Genomic DNA, 18369 nt, shown 5'->3' with positions numbered 1-18369 from the left:
AACCCTAATCCCAAATCCAAAGGAATTGAACCTCACCTCCATAGCAGATTCCATGTTCCCAGGTTGTCCCTGCTGTCGTCCGCGTCATTGCCTATGCCTTCAACGCCGCCATCACCTGCGCATCGATGTCATCTGCATCGTAGCCATCGCCCAAAGTAGAACAAAGTCTATCATCAACACCGCTTCTCACCATAGATTTTGTCATAGTTCTCACGCTTCTGATCCAGTCCTATTTCACCACCACACACGGCAATCCACTCGGTTGTGGCAGTGCTTCCTTTTTCCTCTTCGACACTACTGCTTCATCCCATTGCATCATCTTCGACTCGATATTCCTTCATGTGTCCGTTGTTTCAGCTATTCCCCCAATGCAGATTTATCTCCGAATTCATGGACTCCATGATGCTACTCCTATTGGTTGTCTACTATGTTAATTCTTTGTAAGATTGGCTGAAGTTAATCATCATAGTCCACTCCATGGGTGTTTCTTAAATTAATGCATGCGGACCTTTTGCAGCTTGACACAATCACAGGAGATATTGTTTTTGTCTTACAAGTGAAGGAGCACCTACGATTCAAACAAGAGCATGATGACCTCTATATTGAGCACAATCTCAACTTGACTGAGGCTCTTTATGGCTTCCAGTTTGTTGTCACCTATCTTGATGGGAGACAACTATTGATCAAGTCAAACCTTGGAGAAGTCATCAAACCAGGTACTATCTATAGATAATTTTGGGATTGTGCTTCACTAGAATTTATTCTATGAATGTGTAAATTCCGCAAAAATTAATAAATAATTAGTCAATAAATTAATTATTATTTACAGAAATTAGGAAAATTAATTTTTATAATTTAGAGGAGTAGAAATATTAAAAATAAGAATTTTGACACTAATTTTAAAGAAATTGGCCCAAAAACTGGGCCAACGGGCCGAACTGGTTGGACTGGACCTAAACCAGCCCAAAGCCCAACCCATAAAATATCATACGAAGCCTTCTCTTTAATTTTGACCCAAGAGATGCGTTGAATGAGAGGAGGAGAGCTTCAACGCCAAAACCCTCATCTTAATTTTAATTTCACGTAACTTTCGATCCGAAGGTCCGATTGACGAGCCGTCAGTAGTCACGTGTTCATCTCGGAATTCTCTTTAATTCTATTGGAACAAAGTGGTAAGAAATTGGAATTTTTTCCAGTTCTCTCTCTCCCCAATTTCGTGATTTTAGGGTTTGGATATTGAGGAATTGAATGATTTTGATGGTTTAGGTGAACTCTAGCAGCGGATAATCACTGGATTTTGTCCAATAGATCCGTAGGTAAGGTAAGAAACTATTAAACCCTTGTGAATCATTGACTTAGTGAACTCTATGATGATTATAGTGATATTGTATGAAATAAATTGTGTTCTGGTTAATTTGGAGTTCAATTGGGCGGTTTGGAACAAAATACGAGTAATTAAGTTTGAAAAATTGACGTTTAGAGGCTTGGAGCTTGTGAAATGAGAGATTTTTGAGGTGTTATGAGCTTAGAGGAGAATCGGCAAAGGTATGGTTTTGGTTTTTCGTAGTTAATGCTTAACGTCACGTGAAAACTTAGGCTAGAAGACCTTAAGATAGGAATGAACTGAATGAATTATTGATGGATTGTGAAAATGGTATATGATGCGTGATTTGATTTTGTGAATGGTTTGTTATTAGAATTGGTTGATTTTTTTTTTAGAAAATATTTAATATTGGAATTAGTTTGGTTTTGAAATAATTTGATACTGGAAATGATTTGAATGACTGAGAGGTGTTTAGTTTGGTGGTTGGGATCCTTGAAGGATGGCAAAAGTTCGAGTTTTAGAGGAGGTGCTGCCGAAGTTTTTATGGAAATTGGAGGTTTTGTTTGAAGTGGTTATTTAGAAATATTTGGGTTAAAGAATTTTATGATTTGATTTTGAGTTATTAAGAAAACAATTACGTTTTGAGTTTAATTTATTTAGAAGAGTATGAATTAAGTTTTGAGTATGAATTCTTGATGAATGATGATGATATTGAGACTATTTGTTGACCCTTTGTCGTAAGATGTGACCGGGCAATTTAACCCCCCGGGTTCTCCCATGGGCATGCATATATATATATATATATATATATATATATATATATATATATATATATATATATATTGAATATTATATTTGAGTTTGGAGTTTGACTCCATGGAATATTATATTATTGAGCTTGGAGTTTGACTCCATGGATATTATTTTTGAGCTTGGGGATGCGCACACAGAGGGACTGTCCAATGGTTAACTACCAGGACATGTCGGGTTGGCTGTATAACCGACAGATGAGACTCATCAGCCATAGGACAGGCATACATCATGTGCATTTGTATGTTTTGCTTGGGTGTGAATTGTTTTGGTTTGCTTAATTGCTTAATTATGCTTATCTGCTACTTGTTCTACTTGCTGTAATTGTATCTCTATCTGTGTTTTCTTTGTTTGATTTGTATGTGTATGCCTATGAGAACCCTCTCTTGGAGGAGGGATGAATGAGGGTTGTTCCACCGGTGATTCGGAGGGTTGAAGGAGACAAAAAGTGAAGTGTTAAGTTAAAGTTAGATTTAGAACTCGAATACTTTAGATAACTTACCTAATTTATGGTTTAGTTGGGTCTTTAAGCTGAAATCTGAGTGTCGGAGTTCTAGGAATGCTTCTGGCTTTTCCGGGGCCTTTTATATTAACTATGTGGGCACCTTTACCATACTGAGAACCTCCGGTTCTCATTCCATATATATTTTATTATTTTTCAGATGCAGATCGAGAGACACCTCGTTGAGCGTCTGGAAACCCTCCTTACAAGTGAAGAACTATCTTTTGGACTGTTATACTTTGTTTTAGGCTATGTATATATGTTTATAGAATCTTCGCATGTATATTTTGTGTTTTGTCCCTCTTAGAGGTTGACTTGGAGATACAGGTGTTTATTTTGTAGTTTGAGTTTTATTTCGGGTTGTATATATATATATATATATATATATATATATATATATATATATATATATACTCTGGCCAACCTTAGCTTCGCAGGTCGAGTCTGGAGTTTGATATCTGTGTTTTGGAACTCTGATATGTATATATGTTTTCAGCTTTCTTTTGATCTTACCTATCCGTTTTACGAATATCCATGCGAGTGTGATACGATTTTCTGTTTATCGTTTTTGTTTAGCTAACTCTTCAAGGCTCCTAGATATGACTTCTTTCAACTATATTTATGTACGTATCTTTTTTTTTAGATACCGTAATACCTTGTCACCTCTACTTTACGACTTAAGCGTAAAGCTCTATGTGATAAAGAATTATAGAATGTAGTTTTGATTAAAAAATAACTTATAAAATCTACAATGTAGGCCAACAAAAAGTCATAAATGATGAGGGAATGCCACATCACAATAGGCCGTTCATGAAGGGTTGTCTTTACATCAAGTTCAATGTGGATTTTCCAGACTCAGGGTTCCTTTTTCCCGACCAATGCCAATTATTAGAGACGATATTACCTCAAAAATTCAATTGACAGATATGGAGCTGGATGAATGTGAGGAGACCACATTACATCATGTCAACATGAAAGATGAGATGAGAAGAAACCAGCAACATCACTACCACGAGGCATATGATGATGATGATGATGATGATAAGCAATTCATGCCTCGAGTGCAATTTGGGATTAGGTTCATGAACTTAGGGACTGATTTAAATTGATGTAAGAAACTTATCTTATCAGCAATAAGAGGGTACACTAAGCGAGTGTCACGTTGGCAGTTAACAGGTCAAGTCAACAAGCCTTAGCCACTTCAGCACATGAGATGACGGAAGGACTAATGCGACTAGATTGGTTATCTTTTGGGGACGAATTTGATTAATTTTATCTTTCGGAGACGAAAATGGAGATCGAGGTATCTTTTAAAGACGATTTTGACTATTAACTCAAATAACTTACAATTTATAAACGGCAGTTTTTTAAATTATCTAGCAATATTAACAATTAAATACCTAACAATCTAAAAAGCGTATTTAAAATTTAAAAAGTAACAACTTAAAAAAATAATAAGTTATAATTAATAAATAAAATTTTAAAATTAATCAACAAATTTGATTTATATTCATTATCCTATAACAATTTATAATTGACAAATATAAAACTAACGCAAGAAACTTGTTAGATTAGAAATGATTTATTTATTAAACTAAATAAAGATATCAGTAGAAATTAACGGAAGAAAATTGTTAGATTAGGAATGATTTTATTTAAAAAGTATAAACAAATTTACGCAAGATATCACTTTTTAAATTAACGTAAGAATATTGTTAGATTAGGAATGATTTTATTTAAAAAGTATTTAAAAATTTAAAATTATAACAACCCAATTATTATGTTATTACGTGAAAACTAATCTACACTTAGTTATAAATCATAATAATTATGTGAAGGGATAAGTATTATTTTGGTCCCTAAAGTTTAAGGTGAAAATCAAAATGTCCCCAACGTTATTTTCAATTTAAAATCGTCCCCAACGTTTTATTTGATGTTAAAATCATCCTTTTGAATAAAATATTTTTGTAAATGACCAAAATACCCTTATCCCCAACCTTTCACTCTTCAAGCAGAGAACATGAACCCCCCATATCTGAAAAACAAGTCTTCTCTTTTTCATTTCCTTCTTTCCAGAGGTTCCAGATCTACACGCCACATGAACCCCAAACCCTCTCTATCTCGAGAAACCCACTTCAAGCAGAGAACATGAACACAACTCTCGATCTCTCTCGCTGAACGGCGATCATGAAGGAAAGCATTCGCTAGTCCTCACCGGAACCTCCACTGTGACCCGTGACTCGCGACTGAAGCAACGGTGAAGACGCACTACAAGAAACATTGTTAAAATCGACGGCTTAGCCGTCGATAATATTAAATTTTGACGTCAAAATGAACGGCGGAGGTGGTCGCTATAAAGCTTGTCGATTTTTACTGTCTATAATATGAGTTTGAAAATTTTACATTCTTACTAAAATCGACAGCATTGCCGTCGATATTATTATATAAAATCGACGCCACTTTTGTCAATATTTGATTCAATAAAATCGACAACGTTTTCGTTTATAATATGCTTACTAAAATCGACAAGATTACCGTCGATATTGGATCCAATAAAATCGACACAGTTGCCGTCGATTTTATTATTTAGATAGCGACAACTCTTTTGTCTATATTTAATTTTTCTTGTCTATTTTAAAATTAAAAAGCGACAACCATTCCGTCGATTTTAATAGATATGTTTTAATTATTTTTTCTATTTGAAAAATAGTAAACAATTAATACAAATAAATATAGAAATAAAATTTATATAGAGTATAAATAACAAAACAAATAAACTTTTAAATATAAAAATAAAATTTATAGTAAATATTAGATAATGAGTCTACAAACTTATCAAAATATTAAATAATCTTCTAACATAAAAAACTCAAGACAAGATAAATAACTAAACCTAGGCTTATATTCATTTAAATTGCAATCCACTAATAATACAAAATATTCAACCACTATCTAATACAGAATACTAAACTCAGCTTTTGTGCCCGCACCCACCTTATATTACGAACCACCCAACTATCTAAGTGTTGACTACCTCGAATTCTTGCATGGGTGTCGGGGAATATTTCAGGATCATGTGTGATACTTCCATCAAGAGAAATTTCAATGGGATAGCGCAGGAGGTGGCCACAAGTGCATAATGGTTGTCCTGTATATCTGTTCCAATTGTTTTGAGCAAGCTGATGGACCCTCTTAATACAACCTTCAAGTTCAGGGTTGAGGAAAGTTTCTTCATATATGCCAAGATGCTCGTACCACAAGGACAAGCGAAAGCGATGGATCTGGCCCCTTGCACCATTTTTATTGGTTGCCAAATAGGAGGGTTGATAAGCTCCCATAGCAATTTCAGTGTCTCTTCCACCATTCATTGATCTCTCGTTGATATTAGCAGATCCAATGATTATGTATTCATCATCCATTGCCCAAAAACAAAAGAATAATACTTATCACTTGGTCGTAGCAGGGCATATCAAAATCTATCTTCAATTTCAAACATATATTACAACTTTAAAGTTATTGTGAGATAAAAATAAAATTTAAAGAGAGCTGAGGGCAGATAAAAAGTTGGTCAATGGATATCCTTCTCAACTTCATTTAAAAGATTAGATTATATAAAGAAAATATTCCGAGTTAGTTCCAAACTTACCTATCATCATCTTGGAATGCACATAAATCATAAATCGACCAGCAGTTTGGGCCTTCATGTAATGAGAACCTGATTTTCGTTTTGCTTTTTGCTTTTGTGTTTCTTTTTCAATAAGCCAAAGTGTATGACACAAGAGAAAAGCAGACGCAAATCAAAACCTGCAATAGTGAAAATTAAACAGCAGCACTACCGGTACTTTTAATTTGTTAAAACCCCTTTTGCAGGCAGGCTTGGGTAGAATAGGATTATAGACTCAGCCACCATCTGCATGTTTGGCAGCGTTTTGTGCTCTGTCAAGCAAAGCAGTGACAACTGACATAAAACTAGGATTAGAGGGGATGGAAGCAGATTTTACTCCCAATTTCTTTTCTTATATATAATAAAGCTTCATGTGACATATTCTGATGATGGCAAGTAGCCACAGGAGACAGATACTCATGCAATTTGAAGCAGAGAGACATGGAGTCTAGCGCAGGTTTAGTCACAGAATCTCATCAATGTTATGACTATTTACCAGACAATTCTAAAGACTAAATTGTTAGGAGAGCAGGACTTGAATGTCTTAACATGTTTTGAAACAGCATAGCAGCATATATAGCTCAATGAATAGGTAAATTTTGATAGTATAAATTATGCAGAGAGAGTAAAGAGAGAATACTTACGGTGTTACCGAGACCAATGGAATGATTGTTGAAAGCAGAGGCGAATCAACGGCAACGGTGGTAAGTCTGTTCCCACGTGTAGCGACGGGATCCATGCAAGTTAAGAGAGTATTGAAAGTTCAATATCATAAAAGGCAAAGTCCAGTATACATATAACATGCATGTATGAAATTAACTGTTCTACTAAAAATGTAAAAATATGGTGTCTATTTAATATGCAAAATTGCAAATAACATGGAACAGACTACAATACTAAGGCAACAATGCGGGAGTGGGACATTCAACAATTAACTAGGCCTTATCTCATTCAGTAAGACTGGAAACTTCTACACAAGTCAAATAATGCAATTGAGGAAGATTAAAAATTAAACTATCAATTAAACAATTGATCTGATAACACTCCTCCTTCTTTTTTACATTGATCATGTCAAGGAAAAATGCATAATGCACAGGCATTGCAAAACAACAAGACAATGGTGTAATTTGACCATTACAGATTTCAAAACCTTAGATAAATTACATGAAAAATGTAAAAGCTATTCACTCCTATATCAAACATCCTAAGTGAACTCCATAGAAACCTCACTTGCCTGCTCACCAAATAATGAAGAAATCAGTGATATAATGTGCTCCTCCAATTCCTCTTGGTACTTTTCTTTCTTGTTCTTTTTATTGACAGGAATCTTAACAACAAAGCACACAACCTGAATTTCAGTCCCATGGACCCATATTTTACTAAGGTAAATGCAAGAAAGTCAAGTACTAATAAAGTCACAAATTAAAAATGCTATGGTTCTGCTACAAATGCGTCGATGCAATGTAAAAACTCACATTTTAATATTATTATATCACAACACATGAACATGAATTGTATTTAAAGGAATAAGGCCACCATGCTTCATTAGTATAATAGAATTCTATTATTTCAAATGCAGGTGTAACTTCCTTTGAGATGAGATGAGAAGAGAAAAGAGAAGGTATTTGTATGATGAAAAAGCTGTACAGATATATCCATAGATTAAACAAATTAAAGCATACATCCGAATCTAAAAACTGGGACTTATGGTTATGGACACTAACTCATTATTAGAATCCCACTTAGTTTTCACTCCACCACATTAAAGTACTTTGCTAAAATAAAATTCATACATACAAACGCTATTTAATATATTGCTAACAATTAAAACATATATAATCATTTCAAAAAGAAAAAAAAATTGAAAAATGAAAAGAGTCCTGGAAGCAATGGCAATAGCATGATGATGATGGTGATGGATCATCTCTTGCAGCTTCGAGCCTTTAATAATGTTTCTCTTAAGCCACCAACAATCCATGTCTCTTTAGCAATATCCGATGAAATCCAATCAGCTGCACCCTCGTATCTCATCACCAACAACTTCTTGTTCTTGTTCTTTTTATTGTAATTATCTTGTTCTGTTTTTATTATTCTCTTTTCTTCCTCCATTAACGACTTCAAACTCTGCCCTCTCACCACCTCCACTTTCTCTTTTTCCTTTTTCTTCTTCTTCTTCTTCTTTTTCATTCTCTCCCTTCACCCAACTCTTCGCCGGAGCAGACCTAAAATATTTTGTTTTTCATTTCCGAGTGAAATAACATATTAGACATAAAATCAACTAATCTAAGACAAATTTTGTTTTTTTCAGGTGCTCATACAATTGGAAGAGGTCATTGCTCTCAGTTTCTGACCGATTATATAATTTCAACAATACCAGCCAAGCCGATCCAACTCTCAACAAAACTTATTTAGAAACATTGAAAACTAAATTGCAGCAACGATACCAATAATAATCCCGGTAACATCACGAATTTGGACACAATTAGGTCATAGTTTACACCTGAAATAGGGGATTTCCAATTGAAACTGAAGTTAGCTTTGAAAACGATACCTGGTTCTTGCAAGATCGATTAAGAGAGAACGGAGAAGGACCAAAGTAGGAGGAGCCACGGCGGCAACAGAGAGAAGGAGCGACGGCGGCGCGGCAGCAGTGGAGCGACAGGCGGCGCAAGCAAGAGTAGCGACAGTGGGAGCGACAGCGGCACGGCAGCAACAGAGCGCGACAGCGGCGCGAGCAAACAGAGTGACGGCGGCACAACCGTGACGCCGGCAGAAGAGAATGAGGGTTGTTTCTGAACTTGGTGGCGGATTGGTGAGGATTGCAGAAAAGAAAAGGATAAAATGAGGGTTGGCGAGGAATTTGGGGGAAAATGGTGTTTCTGGACTTGAAGGTGGGAAGTGGGCGCGGGATGGTATTTTTAGCAAATAAAAATCGACGGTATGGTTGTCATTTTAATTTGAAAAAAAGCAACGGTATTTGTGTCTATTTTATTCATTTAATCCACACCATTCATTTGATTTTAGAAAGTAATCTAAATCGTTTAAATTTATCGACGAGAAATTTGTCGATATTTTAAACATAAAAATAGACGTCAAGTCCGTCGATTTTAGAATAAAAGTATTTCCACCTCCTAATTCGTCGACACTATGACGATAGTTAAAGGAGGGTTTAATGCAACATAAAAAAATCGACGGTCAGGCTGTCGATTTTATTAGTTTATTTTTAATTATCTTTCCTTTAAAATATCGACAGCAAGCTGTCGAAAAATATCGACGGAAGAAATAGCCGTCGATTTTTTGCGTCGAAAAATACGTTTTTTCTTGTAGTGATGACAGACAATTGCGACGACTCATGACTACCTGACTCATCCTCGCCAGAACCTCCACCGTCACCGATGAAAGCTTCCTCCCCTCCTTTCCGTTTTCAGTTCCACTCCCGTTCAGTTCTTGCAGACAGATCCGAACCGTTATAACTTCTCCGGGTTGAGTCTCCGCTTCGAGTTGAGGCTCCACAAGAGCTCCGCACAACAGTGATTGGCGCCGATGACTCAACACCGGCAGCAGCATGCATGTCTTCCTCCTTCAGCGACAACGTTGGTTTCATGACTCGTCCTTCTTCAATTAACGTTTGTTGCTCTGTTTTGTTTCCTTTTTTGATTAATTACGTTTTTTATTAGTTGCATCTCTTGTGAATTGAGATATTGCACCGTTATAATTAGAGTGTTTTTGATTAATTACCTTTTTGAAAAAAGTTTTAATGATGCATCCCATTTTTTGTTTTTTTTTTTTAATTAGAGAAGAATTTGGAGATTTTTTATTCTTGTAATTAAATCTGAATTTTGTTAATGGAAGAAGAAGAGAATTTTAGTTCTAAATTTTGTTGATGGTTCTGAATTTGGTTAATAGAAGAAGAAGTAGTTTTGTTAAAGTTTTGATAATGGAAGAAGAAGAGGAAGAGTGAAAGGTTGGGGGGATAAGGGGTATTTTTGTCATTTACAAAAATATTTTATTTAAAAGGATGATTTTAATATCAAATGAAATATTGAGGACGATTTTGATTTTGACCCTAAACTTTAGGGACCAAAATAATACTTATTCCTTGTGTGAATTTATTGGAAAAAGATCCTCTAAAGTGACAATGTTAGTAAAGTGGTAAAGTGATACTTTAATCACCTTTGAATTTGTAACATTTATTATCTGTAAACTCCATTATCTTAGTCCAATGGTAATTAATAGCGTACTTTTTTCTCTAAAGTGACGGGACAACTTTAGAGGAGTCGGATCCGAATTTATTAGCTTAGGAATAAATTTGAATTAAAATAAATTTAAATTAATTTTTTCAAAAATTTTAATTTATAAACAAATAACTTAAAATTTAAAAAATAACAACCTAAGTAAATAATTTAAAATAAAAAAATACTTAAATAAAATAATCTAAAATTTAAAAAATAATAATCTAAATTAAACAACCTAATCATATAAAAATTATATTGTATTGTCTTATTGATAACAACCTAAAATTATATAAATTGGTAAATAGGTTACAAATTATATATTTTAGTGAATAAAATAATTATATTATTTATTTAAAAAAAACCCAAAAAAGTCTCTCTCATACAAGAAAAGATAATGATATTTAATACACAAAAATGAAAAAGAAAAATGTTGGAAAATACCATATATTCCGCAAAAGGTTAGCATGTAGATATTTTATATTTCACATGCAATTTTGTTAAAAGACACAAAAGGACTATTCCGGAACAACAGAAAACCCAATCCCCCTCACTCCTCAGCTTATATCAACAAAACCCTAAACCCCTTTTCCAGACTCACTCTCAACTCTGAGCTCCGAAACTTTTTCTTCTTCTTCTTCCTCGAAACGATGGCGACTCAGATCTTCTCTCGAATCATCCCCAAATCCCTAACCCTAACCCCTTTCATCTCTCGGTCACTCTCTTCCTCTACCTCCACCCCCCTCGCTGCTGGTTCCTTCCTCCGCCGCCTCCGCCCTCTTGCCTCCGTCGCCTACCCCACCCTCCGCAGCCTCCTCCATCCTCCTCGTTCCTCTTCCTCCCTCTTCTCCACCCGCGCCTCCACCTCCTCGCTTAACGACCCTAACCCCAACTGGTCCAACCGTCCACCGAAGGAAACTATCCTCCTCGACGGTTGCGACTTCGAGCACTGGCTCGTCGTCATGGAGAAGCCTGAAGGAGACCCAACCCGAGATGAGATCATTGATTCTTATATCAAAACCCTAGCTCAAGTCATTGGAAGGTGATCATCAGAAACCTAAGTCTTAGTTAGGTTTCATTTTTTTGTGGTTCTAACTTTTTGCAGTGTTCTTCTATGTAATTCGATATGCTGTTATTCAATTACTGTTGTTTACCTTCTGTAATTAAGAGATATGTAAAATGAAAAAAATATATTTTTTTTACTTTTAATACATTGAAAGGCTGCAACAAAAACTAGCTATTTGTTCTTAGGGTTGAAGAACAATTATTTCAAGGAAGTTAGGGAATGTGCTCGTATCCTGATATTAGTAGTTCATAAAAAAAGTAGAACACTAAATAAATGAACTCATAATTGGACTTTTTTTTTATTGAGCTCTGAAGAAGGGCAGTGCTAGATCGCTATTTGTGTTCTGTTAAAATTTGGAACTGTGTGTCTGCTGCTATTTGAGATGAGGATTCTTATGATTATTATTGTAATGGTTGTATAAAATGTTTTTGCGGTCTTAGCTCTGATCATTTGGTATTTTTTTTATTTTTTATTTTTTTGGGGTGCAGTGAAGAAGAAGCAAGGATGAAGATATATTCGGTTTCAACTAGGCACTACTTTGCTTTTGGGGCACTTGTATCCGAAGAACTTTCATACAAAATCAAAGGTTAATAAATATGCTTCCCAACTCTCTTTTTCTGGTTTCTATTTATGTTGTCTTTGCTAATAAGTTTTGATTTTTGTTTTTTGGTTGAAATTGCAGAGTTGCCTAGAGTTCGTTGGGTACTTCCTGACTCGTATTTGAATGTCAAGGAAAAAGATTACGGAGGTAAAGTCCCTTGTTTTGTCACCTTGCTCATGTTTGTTTGTGTATACACTCGTGTGCACGTGTTATGTTTCTTTCTCTTAATTCATGTACTCCCCCAACTGGAAAATCGTGATAAACAATTCTTAGGCTTTTTAACATGGTATGTCATGATGCCTAATTTTTATGGAGTTGGCTATTGGCTATTGGCTATTGGCTAATGCATTATGGATTTTTTGGTTCCTTCACCAGGTGAACCCTTCATCAATGGACAAGCTGTACCATATGATCCCAAGTATCACGAGGAGTGGGTTAGAAACAATGCCAGAGCAAATGAAAGGAACAGGCGCAATGACAGGCCTCGGAATGCTGACAGGTCAAGAAACTTTGATAGGAGGAGGGAAAATGTGGTGAACCGAGACATGCAGGGTAGGCCTCCCGTGCCAAATCCTGGTGCTGGTGCTGGTCCTGGTCCTAACATGAGTGGTGCACCACCCAATAACCCAGGTGCATACCCTCCCAACAACCAAGGCGGATATGCACCTCCTGGCGGCCCAGGTGGATACACTCCTCCTGGCGGCCCAGGTGGATACACTCCTCCTGGCGGCCCAGGTGGATATACTCCCAACAACCAAGGTGGATATGCTCCTCCTGGCGGCCCAGGTGGATATTCTCCTCAAAATGCAGGTGGATATGCACCTCAAAATGCTGGCGGATACCATCCTCAGAATGCACCAGGTGCCTATCCTCCCCGCAACCCACCTCCTAACACGGGGGCTGCTCCTCCAAACAGTGGCTATGGTCAAATGGGAGGTGTGCCACAGAATAACTATGGCGGCAACATGGGAGGAGGAGTGCCTCCAAACCAGAACATGGGCGGAGTTCCACCAAATCAGAACATGGGCGGAGTTCCACCAAACGCAGGATGGTCGAACAATGCTCCCAACAGGGACTACCAGCCTAGAGACGTTCCAAATAGGGATTTTGGAGGCCCAGTTGGTGGGAACACATACACTACCTGAGGTGTGATGATCTGCAGAGATTATTCTTGTGCTACAATGTAGATAAAGAAGAATTGTCCTGGAGACAACTTTGGGTTTATTTAATTTGGTTGAAGGAATTATTATATAGTATTCTTACTTTTAGTCTTACTTCACTTATTGCTCTACTTTCTAATGAACCTGCATGTCATGGAATTGAAGTTCACAATTTTTGAAGGTTAGATATAATCATTTGTTTGCAAACTTAATAATATTGTCTGACAAAAATGCAATTTAACTGGAAAAAAATTTCAATATATATGGGAGAAAATAATTTTATAATGTTAAATCTCTCCGAATGGTTTGTGTATTTGAGAAGTGAAAAACTATTTAAGATTATTGGTTATTTATAACATAATTGAAATATAAGATTGGGATAAAGTATTATTTGGGATTTTAACGTAAGTCAAATTCTAATTTACCATTTAATGTTTTAAATGAGTTCAATGTTTTTTGGTTGAATTTGACCTGAATAATTAATATATTTAAAAGTTAACATAAAGTTTGATTGCAAGGAAAATTGATTTAGTAAAGTTTTTAAATAAATTTTTACTTTTTAAGAGTAGTTTATAAAATTTAGTTTTTAAAGGTTAGTTTTTTTTAAAAATTATAGTATTTATGTTTGATAAATTAAATTAAAAATAATTTTTAATAAGCATAAATAATAAGAAGGTATTTAGTAAAATAATTTTTAAAATTTAAAAATATTATAATAAATATTAATATAAGAATTAAATTTAAATATTAATTAATGTATGAAGTTATAATAATTTTTTTAATTTTGATAAATATAAGCTAACTTGAAAAGTTTTTGCTTAGTATGTGATTTGGTAGTCCAACTTAATATGAAATTTTAGTACTCTTTCATCCTAAGAAAGAGAAAATATCTATATACGAAGTTTTAGTACTCCCGAGAAAAGAAAAAAAAAAAAACATCAAAATTTTGTTTACTTACAATTTTTTTATTTTATTGTTTTAATTTGAATATATTTTTGAGTTGATATTAAATTATTACTAAATCATAACAAAAATAAAAACAAAAATTAAAAATTAAAAAAAAAATATTTTTTATTATTAATTTTAAAAACTAAAATATCTTTTAATTTTAAATTTATTTAATTTTAATTAAAATTTTAACTTAATTATAAAAAAGGTAAAATAATTTTAAAATGATAATATTCTTTTAAAATAAGAGTTATTTAATTATTTGAAAGATTCAAAATTTATATTTAAAAGATTATATTATTTTTTAAAATTAAAGTTATTTAATTTAATTAAAAATTTAATTTAATTTAATTTTAAAAAGAACACAACTCATTCTAGGTTAATTATAGAAAATAAAAATATACTATTTTAAAATTAGAGTTGTTTAATTATTTTAAAAATTAAATATTTATATTTAATTATTTAAATTTAAATTTCAATCACACTTAATCTAGACAAACAAACTTGGAGGTCCAGCTGGTGGGAATACATACACTGCTTGAGGTGTGATGATCCGGAGAGATTATTTTTATACTGCAATGTAGTTAAAGAAGAATTGTCTTGAAGACCATTTTAGATTTATTTGATTTGGCTAAAGGAATTATTATGTAGTAGTCTTATTTCACTTATTGCTCTACTTTCTAATGAACCTATACGTAAATGTAAGGAATTGAAGTTCACAGTTTTTGAAGACTAGATACAATCATTTGTTTGCAAACTTATAATATTGTACGACAAAAATGTAATTGAACTGAAAAAATGTTAAATTCTAATTTAATCTTTAATATTTTAAATGAGTTTAATATTTTATGATTAAATTTGACATAAATAATTAATATATTTAAATATTAATATAATCTTTGATGGTAAGTAAAATTGATGTTGAGGCTTAATTTAGTAAGATTTTTATTTTTTAAGAGTAGTTTATAAAAATTAATTTTTAAAAGTTAATTTTTTTAAAAAATGATAATATTTATGTTTGGTAATTAAATTAAAAATAATTTTTAATAAGTATAAGTAACAAGAAATGTATTTAATAAAATAGCTTTTAAAATTTAAAAATATTACAATAAACATTAATGTAAGAATTAAATTTAAATATTAATTAATATTCGAAGTTATAATAATTTTTTTAATTTTAATAAGTATAAACTAACTTCAAAAACTCTTTCTTAACACGTGATTTGATACTCTAAAGAACATGAAATTTTAGTACTCTTTAATTATAAGAAAGATAAAACGTATATACATGGAGTTTAGTTTTAGTACTCTGGATCATGAAGAAAAAGAAAGAAGCATCAAAGTTTTGTTTAGTACAATCTTTTCATTTTATTGTTTTAATTTAAATTAATTTTATTTTTGAATTAATATTAAATTATTCATTTGTCTTGACATAATGTATTCCAAGAGAACATAATGTACTCCAGATATAAAATTCTTTTATATAATAAAAAATATATCTTTAAAAAAATATTAAATTATTACTCAATTATAATAAAAATAAAAAACTAAAAAATAAAAAATATTTTTTATTATTAATTTAAAAAGTTAAAATATCTTTTAATATTAAATTTATTTAATTTAAATATAAAAAGAATAAAATAATTTTGTAATTAATTTTAAAAAGAAAATATCTTTTAAGGTGAGAGTTGTTTAATTGTTTGAAATATTCAAAATTTATATTTAAAAGATTATATTATTTCTTAAGATTAAAGTTATTTAATTTAATTAAAAATTTAATTTAATTTAATTTTAAAAAGAGTACAACTCATTTTAGTTTAATTATAGAAAAATAAAAATATACTATTTTAAGATTAAAATTATTTAATTATTTTAAAAATTAAATATTTATATTTAATTATTTAAATTTATATTTGAATTTAAATTTCAATCACACCTAATATAGACAAACAAATTCAAAGACTCAGTTGGTAGGAACACATACACTGCCTGAGGTGTGTGACTATCTGTAGAGATTATTCTTGTGCTGCAACATAGATAAAGAAGAATTGTCTTGAAGATAACTTCGGATTTTTTTAATTTGGCCGAAGGAATTATTACGTAATAGTCTTACTTTAGTCTTATTTTTCTTATTGTTCTACTTTCTAATGGACCTGCATGTAATGGAATTGAAGTTCCCAATTTTTGAAGGCTAGATACAATCATTTATTTGAAAATTTATAATATTGTATGACGAAAATGCAATTGAATTTGAAAAAATTTTAAATGTATGTGTGAGAAAATTTTATTTAAGATAGATTGTGTGTTTCTAAAGCGCTATACTCCAAGAATGTTTCAGCCACAAGAAAAGAGATTTTCACTGGAGTCTCCTCCATCAGATTCGTCCAGGGCAAGTATTTAGGGGTGAACCTTAATCACTCTCGGTGACATACGCAACTTTCAACAATGTTTTGGACAAGATTCGGGGAAGGTTAGCGAGCTGGAAAGGGAGATTACTTAATAAGACAGGCAAACTCTGTTTGCTCAACTCGGTAGTGACTGCGATTCCTACTTATCGCATGCAAGTATCTCTCTTCCCTAAAGGGGTAACTAATAAGATAGAATCCATAATGCGAAACTTTCTATGGAAGGGTCAAGCTGATGGTAGAGGTCTGAATCTAGTTAACTGGAAAGTGTTGGTTAAATTTGGAGGTCTGGAGATCCTTTTTGTGCCAATATTGCTCTTCTTGGAAAACTAGTTTGGCAATTTTTTCACCATCCCGACAAGCTATGGGTTCAACTATTGACGGAGAAATACCATTCTTTTAAGGATGATTGTTTTAGTCGGTCTCGAGGAAGGAGATCTTATGTTTGGAAGAGTATATGTCGAGCTTGGGATATCCTGAAGGAAGGTTTTAGTTGGTGCATTGGGGATTTGGAACAGAACTTTTGGTTTTCTAAACGGAGAAGAGAGGGGCGACTGTGTCAGGAGATGGATTATGTCCACATTTCTGACTCGGATCTCAGGATCTTGGACCTTTGGTCATCTGGACAGTGGAACCTTGAGAATATATATTCTCCTCTGAATCAGTCTCTGCAGAGCAACATTAACTCTTACAACCTAGATGTTCAAGCTGGTTCAGAGGTCGGTTGGTGTTGGACTGGTGCGGCCTCAAAGGTTTATGATGCTCACAGTGGTTATTTGTGGCTCAGTAAGAAGATGTTTAGTTGGGAGGATAGGGGTAATTGGCTTTGGCTTTGGCGTCAACATGTTCCGGAAAAACACAAATTTTTGGCCTGGCTATGTCTTTGGGAGGCTCTTCCTGCTGCTGCATTTCGTTTTAGGAGGGGCATTTCGCACATGGATAGCTGTCCACGATTTTTCTCAGGTCAGGAATCGGTTTTACATTGTATTCGGGATTGTCCAAAAGCTCAACTTGTTTGGCAAGCTTTAGGGATCTCCGATCAACCAGTGGATTTGATGAGTTGGTTCTTACATAATAGCAAACAGCGCACCTTTAGATTCTTTTCTGGTCTCTGGTGGATTTGGTGTTCGAGAAATAACGAGATCTTTCATCCTCACGAGCATTGGACCACAGACAAGGTGATTGGTATGGCTTTGTCCTTAGAAAAGGAGTTCCCAAATATTTTTGAGTTGCAACGACTATCTATCCCCTCAACCATTAGTGGCTCTTGGATTCCCCTCAGTGAGTACTTTTAAGATTAATTGTGATGCTAGCTATCCTGTCAGTGGTGCTCGAGTTGGTTTTGCTTGTGTTAGTAGAGATTGGAAGGGAAGGTGGCAACGAGGCTGTCTGGTAACAATTGAGAGTCGTAGCATTTTGCAAGGAAAGTTGTTTGCTATTTGGAGAGGCTTTCTTTTAGCATGGGACTCGGGACAAAGAGACATTATATGTGAGATAGACTGTGTGAAGGCTTTTACTATTGTCAATAATTTACAAGATTGCTTTGGATTTATTGATCCTTTGGTGTTAAAAATCTGAGATATCATGTCTTAGAAATGGCGTGCTGATCTTCGGTTGATCTTGAGAGATGCAAATACAGTAACAAACATCATGGCAA

The 18369-nt window shown here is 33.6% G+C and overlaps 2 protein-coding genes and 1 pseudogene across 2 annotated transcripts; 2 read left to right on the top strand and 1 right to left on the bottom strand.

Annotated features, from left to right (window-relative positions):
- The first annotated feature begins 496 nt into the window (after window positions 1-496).
- LOC112769840 (chaperone protein dnaJ A6-like) lies at window positions 497-3745 on the top strand (annotated as a pseudogene).
- A 1839-nt stretch (window positions 3746-5584) lies between these two features.
- On the bottom strand, window positions 5585-6055 carry LOC140181334 (phospholipase D alpha 1-like). The gene has a single exon (XM_072224873.1). It carries the CDS (start codon window positions 6053-6055, stop codon window positions 5585-5587), a length of 471 nt encoding a protein of 156 aa, XP_072080974.1.
- Window positions 6056-11013: 4958 nt separating this feature from the next.
- Window positions 11014-13571, top strand: LOC112769375 (multiple organellar RNA editing factor 8, chloroplastic/mitochondrial). The gene is made up of 4 exons (XM_025813884.3): window positions 11014-11574; window positions 12087-12184; window positions 12281-12346; window positions 12575-13571. The coding sequence occupies exons 1-4, from the start codon at window positions 11183-11185 to the stop codon at window positions 13342-13344; spliced, it is 1326 nt and encodes a 441-aa protein (XP_025669669.1). The 5' UTR covers window positions 11014-11182; the 3' UTR covers window positions 13345-13571.
- Window positions 13572-18369: the final 4798 nt, after the last annotated feature.

The sequence above is a fragment of the Arachis hypogaea genome, chromosome 18, assembly GCF_003086295.3.
Source record: "Arachis hypogaea cultivar Tifrunner chromosome 18, arahy.Tifrunner.gnm2.J5K5, whole genome shotgun sequence".
Classification (NCBI taxonomy): Eukaryota; Viridiplantae; Streptophyta; class Magnoliopsida; order Fabales; family Fabaceae; genus Arachis; species Arachis hypogaea.
Note: the sequence above shows the minus strand (reverse complement) of the source record. Positions and strands in the feature narration are given on the sequence as shown.